General features: G+C 31.9%; 1 protein-coding gene across 1 annotated transcript; it reads right to left on the reverse strand.

Moving 5' to 3' along the window:
• Positions 1-1,534: 1,534 nt before the first annotated feature.
• Positions 1,535-5,513, reverse strand: LOC124534954. Its single transcript, XM_047110990.1, has 4 exons — positions 5,433-5,513; positions 4,233-4,447; positions 2,206-2,316; positions 1,535-1,745 (listed from the first exon to the last, which is right to left on the reverse strand). The coding sequence occupies exons 1-4, from the start codon at positions 5,511-5,513 to the stop codon at positions 1,535-1,537; spliced, it is 618 nt and encodes a 205-aa protein (XP_046966946.1).
• Positions 5,514-6,128: the final 615 nt, after the last annotated feature.

Here is a 6,128-nt window from a genome sequence, read left to right on the forward strand (position 1 = left end):
TTATTGATTGTATTCCATTTAATCGCAAAAACGCTGTAACGTGTATTATAATTTAATTAAAAACGCATATGCGTATTTCTTAGGATAAGATTCAATGTAATTTTCGTAATTTCGTCTCAAATTGTTAATATTAAAATAATTAATCCTGTATTACTAGTCGTAATTAATGTTTTGTTCGTTGTAAGTTTTAATTTACACTTTTTTAGTCACGAGTAACGGCAAGTTTGTTTGAAAATTGTGAGTGCTTATCTTAAAACCAACTTTCATTCATTTATAAACTAGCGACCCGCACTGGCTTCTCACGGGTGCATACTGATATTAATTATATCATATAATTTGTTAACTTACGATATCCCATTACGATCTTGTAAAATTTGTGTTTCTTTACTTTATAATCCATTTATTATATATAAAAACATTCCACTCGAATCACTCTATCTATTAAAAAAACCGTATCAAAATCCTTTGCGTGATTTAAAAGACGAAAGCATACATATGGACAGACAGCAGTAAATGACTTTGTATTGTACTACGTAATCTTTATTTAAGAATGTCAACACTCTAGTACCTCGTTTTTGTTAATAGGAATATTCAATTAAAGGTTCATAATTTGTTTTTTTTTTTGGTTTTTCTTAGAATTGTTTTTTTTTTTTAACTGTCACTTCACAATTTTTGAACAAACATTGCGACCGATGAAAATGACGCAATCGGATGAACACCACATAAATATTACAAAATAATTGTTAATAGATATACTCATGAATTCCTAAATTTATTTTAATTATAATGTAAGTTAAATATAACATAACAAAATAATAGACTTAAAAAAAAAAACATTCATTAATCACTAAAACTAATTTAGTGTATAGACATAAGTTGTTTCGAACCGTTTGTTGTAAAACAAATTAAAAGCCACTGAATTTACTATAAGATTTATGCACTATGCTAATACGTATATCGAATGTCGAGTAAGTCGTGTAGCTCAACATCTGTAACATATATATATGTTTATTATAAGGAAAGGTATCGTGTAAGGAATGCGAGATAATATATTATTAATGTAATTTAAGTTTAATAGTAAGTCTCATTTTGTAATGTTAATTAAAATCAAGCACTACAAGTATTATTACAAAACACTCATAAATTCTTACTGCTAATATTAAAATGTATTATAAATATGAACTATAAATATTAAATGTTATGCGTTAATAATATTTCAACGTGTTTTTTTCTTATTCTATATTTAATTTACACTCACACATGTGATGAGACACACACAAACACAATATAATAGTATCAGTAATATATGAACGTCAAAAATTTTCGTTCTTTTTTATTGTACAAACAAAGGAATGTAGCTTATATTCTGAAGGTTTTTTATAATACAAAATACAAAAACACACAATTTTTTTTTAAATAGTTGTATGTAATTAAAAAATCTGTTCAAGAAAATCAAATATTTTTTACATACATTCTGTATAGTAGATAAATTAAGAAATAACAGTCAGATATACATATTCGAGTATTTTGCAACTTATCCAAAGCTACTGCTGAACAATGCCCAAGGGCTTCTAGCCGTGTCTACGTTCGGCGCAGGTGCATTATAATATCCCTTAGCTAGATCTACCAATGACAGGGGACATTTGAAGTTTTCACATGTGTCTAATAACAAACCGAGGCGATGTGCTGAGTCATATAATGTGTGTTCCAATGGTTCTGATGGAAGAACCTTTGCCATAGGTAACCTAAAATAAAATTATTAAGAATTATTTACCTTTTCTTACAAATCATTGAAGATTAATATATGTCATTTTAATGACTTTCTCTGATTAAATAGTTATAATAGTTATACAGACCAATTTAAAAATAAAAAAAGAGATTCATTATTAAAGTAAGCTCATAAAAACACTTATGAATCAGCATGTTACAGTGTTGACTTAAATGTAAAGCTAAAAGTAATCTAAAGAAATAAAAAACACTAAGCCCATGCTTTTCATCTTTAGTATATATAATCTTCTATTGAGTAATACGCCTTATTTATTCAAGTTTTTTTTTTTTATATGAGTTAAATTTTTTTCAATTTAAAATCAATCTAACGTTTGAAAGAGCGTAACTCATTTTATTGAGACTGCATTAAAGTGTGACTTGTGATAGTTCCTTACGACTAACAAGTTTGGAGAATCAACACGAAAACTGTCAACTTACGTGAACATAGTCCTGAAAATTTCTTCAATCATGTTCCCACCGTGAGGAACAATTCGCTGTGCAGTTTCGCACAGAGTTTTTAAAATACACTGCCTCCCGCTGTATCCCATACTGTAACACATTAAAAGATAAATCAATAACCAACTCATACTGTAGTACTTTACTGAAAGTTAAAGTCAAAAACCTTTACTCAAAATGGAAGTGTTTACACGTTCTTATTGATAGTCGAAAATCTGCCACCGGTGCGGAATATAATACCTCAGACCTGAGAAGAACCGGCGAAAGAAACTCAGCGGGATCTATTTTTTTTTATAATATCAATTTACAATATACAATAATAAACCTATTTTTGTTATTTGAAACTGATAAGAAACCTAAATTATAACAATCGGTAGAATGGTGATAATTTATAAAGTATTCAATATAACAAGGGTCGCCCATATATTTTATTTTATTTCTATCAATGATTCAAACAAATAACTATGTAGGTTATCTTATAATATTTTTTTTGTTTGTATGTTATTGGTTGGCGGACGAACAATGGGCCAACGCGTCAATGCGCCACCAACCTTGGTAACTAAGATGTATTGTGCGTGTAGCTAAACTGGCTCCATCATCCTTTAAACCAGTATAGAACAATACTGCTGTGTTGTGGTAGCATACATGATGAGTGGATGGTACCTATCGAGACGGGCTTGCATAAGCCCTACCAAGCAAAAAGTAAATGTAAGTGGTTTCTTATATTCACTGATACAAAAATGCAAACCATTACATACACCATTAATAAGTCAAACTTACATACATCTTTGTACCTAATTTTATGGCCTACTTACCATTAAAATCAGAAGCCAACTATAACAAGTATATATTATGCTTAGAATCTAGATATCTGCCAAAACCTGACCACTGGCAGATTAAATTATAACATTACAGGAATAATATCCAGACCAAAATCCGCATCTATGTAAATTATGAACACAAATTCGTTAACCTAATAATTAGACCGAAATTAATTATTGACTCAACAATGCAATACGTAATTCCAAATACAAGATATATAATAATCGTGATTTGATGATTGCAATGCAGCGGTGATATATTCTGCTATATACTGAACCACGAATACTCAAATTCTTCTTGGCTCAATCAGAGTTGCTCAAATGTTATTGTATTAAATGATATATTGAACGAACTGAGATGGCCTAGTGGTTGAGCTGAGATGCCCAGGCCCAGTGGTTATAACGCGTACATCTTAACCGATGATTGCGGGTTCAAACCCAGGCAAGCACCACTAAATATATGTGCTTAATTTGTGTCTATAATTCATCTCGTCCTCGGTTATGAAAGGAAACATCGTGAGGAAACCGGCATGTGTCTAATTTATAATCATCGAAATTCTGCTACATGAGCATTCCACCAACCCGCGTTGGAACAGCGTGGTGGAATATATTCCAAACCCTCTCCTTAATGGAGGCCTTATCTCAGCAGCGGGAAATGTGCATTAGCTGGTAAATGTACGGTGGCTGTTTCGTTTACGTACTATATTGAATACCTATTAAATTACGATCGCTGTAAGAAATATTATTCACTCATTATATCATCATGCATCGTGTGCCTGTACACAGAAGTTTGTGTCAGAATATTTCTGACGTGACTATATAATCATGAAATACTAAATTTACCCACCCAAACGGGCTTGTACAAAGCCCTACCAAAAGTAATACAACGAAACCTCCTATCTAATAGTGTGATATAATATATCATTGACCTTTCAGCCAGTGAGAAAAAAATACTCAAAAGTAACAGCATCTGACGATCTGTTCATATACAAATGTGAGAAATAACTTTCTCTTGTTCTAAGGAAGAAGTTGAGATATTATTTTCATGTGATTCAGAATTATAACCAACATATATTCTCAAGATATTCAGTTTCACACATCTAATATGAACTATAAACAAAATCACACATATTTGACACCACTCTCTTCGAATCCACCAAATTATTCGATCTGATACATAATACTCACTTATCCAAAATTATCTCCAACTTCTCATACAGTTCTCGTCTACTTCTTCTTTGAGCTAATGGCTTGCCGTGCTTCTTGCGTCGGTAAAACAAAGCGGTTTCGGTGTTATTTGGCAATTCATACGCTATACCCCAATTTAGACCGAACGTGAAGGTTCCAGGGGCAGTAGCGGGCGCTGGCTGTCCTATTACACCGACAGTCATGCAGCCAGCACACTGGAAAATATATCAAGCGGATTATTAACGAATAGGTCTTTTATTATTAATTTACATACACTATTTTAGTATAAAGTTGGGGTAAGAAAAGGTTCAACACCTTAAGATCTATTTTCGTGTGCTGTGTTGAGCGATAATCTGCTTTACCGATCGAGAACGACATATTGCATCGCTATAATTTGATGCTTAGATTCAAAAGGTACTAAGAGTTTAAGACTTGATAAAGGAATGAATTTGAAAACTGACGAAGGTTTGCTTACTCTGACTGTTCATGACATAAACATAATATTATGGTGAACCAATGCCTGATGTCTCTAGTTCAGGCAATATTTTGTAACGGTTTTATGACACTGCTCCAACGTCAGTGAGTAAATCCAAAGGTGAATACGATACACTCAAGTTTTCTCAAGAACACGAGGCTAATAAGAGGCGAGGAAATTATAATAAATGTAATTTTAGGACATGAACATTGGCTTAGCTTTATTTTCATTTTTTATTTTAATGATATAATAAACACCAGGCATCGAAGGTAAGGTATCGAAATGACAAGAAAAAATGTATCTTTTAGCAATCAACGTTTATAATTTATCTCGCGCTTGGCGATAAAGGATGACATAGTGAGGAAACCTGCGCGTGTCTAATTCCATGAAATTCTGCCTAATGTATATCCATCAACCCGTACTGGAGCAGCGTGGTGGAATAGGCCTTAGCCCAGCAGTCAGCAGTTTACAGGTTGTTACTGTTGAGCTATCTCGGCGCTTAAAAACATACATAATGTTTTTAAATGTTCATCTAGAGATTATAACCCAATTTCAATATGTATTTTCAAAAACAAAATACAAATTATTTTCGATTGCTATCGAAATTTTCTTTTTCATTAAGATACGTATAAATTATATGTAATCAAGAATCATCTATCAACAAAATATCAAAGAAAATATCGTAATTTAGTTATAAGTTATATGTTGAAAAGAAAATAACTTACGGAGAAACTGGAACCCTCGGGAAATGCAACGTATCGTTTCCTTCTAGAAAGTACTTTCATATCATTTCCATTACGCTCCATCGAAATTGAACCCACTGACATTAAAATCAATAGCACCAAATAGTACATTTTATGATACATTTTTGTTACGATCTCAAACAAAATACAGCAAGAATGAAACTAGTAAAAGTTAAGGAATGTTCACTCACAAATTACAAATATAACACTAAAGATTTGACCAAAATGTATGTCGAAGATAACGGTTCAAATAATTATCATATATTTGAACCCGTTACTGAAAGAGAAATTGTCGCTAACTGATACCAATACAACGCTTAGACCGTACTATATTTATCTTGGATATAAAATTGGACAAACTTTCAACTAAATAGCCAACATCGTTTTTTATTTCCTAAATACTCACCCATAAAATAACACTGTATATTTAAATAAAGAATGCTTTAAATCTTTGATGATTATAAAATTAAATAAGTACGGCCTTATTACGAATACCGAACATAGGAAGTCAAATAACCTCATAATTTGCTTGTTCCAATTATTAGGTCTTCGTATAATGGACACTACAAGGATGAGATCTGACTCTTAGGGCTGTCTTCTGCTGTAGCATTTGTTTCATACCATCATGTATGGTTGAGGCTTACAATTCTGATTGATGGATGCAATCAACGATAGCTT

This window comes from Vanessa cardui, chromosome 13 (genome assembly GCF_905220365.1).
Source record: "Vanessa cardui chromosome 13, ilVanCard2.1, whole genome shotgun sequence".
Lineage (NCBI taxonomy): Eukaryota > Metazoa > Arthropoda > Insecta > Lepidoptera > Nymphalidae > Vanessa > Vanessa cardui.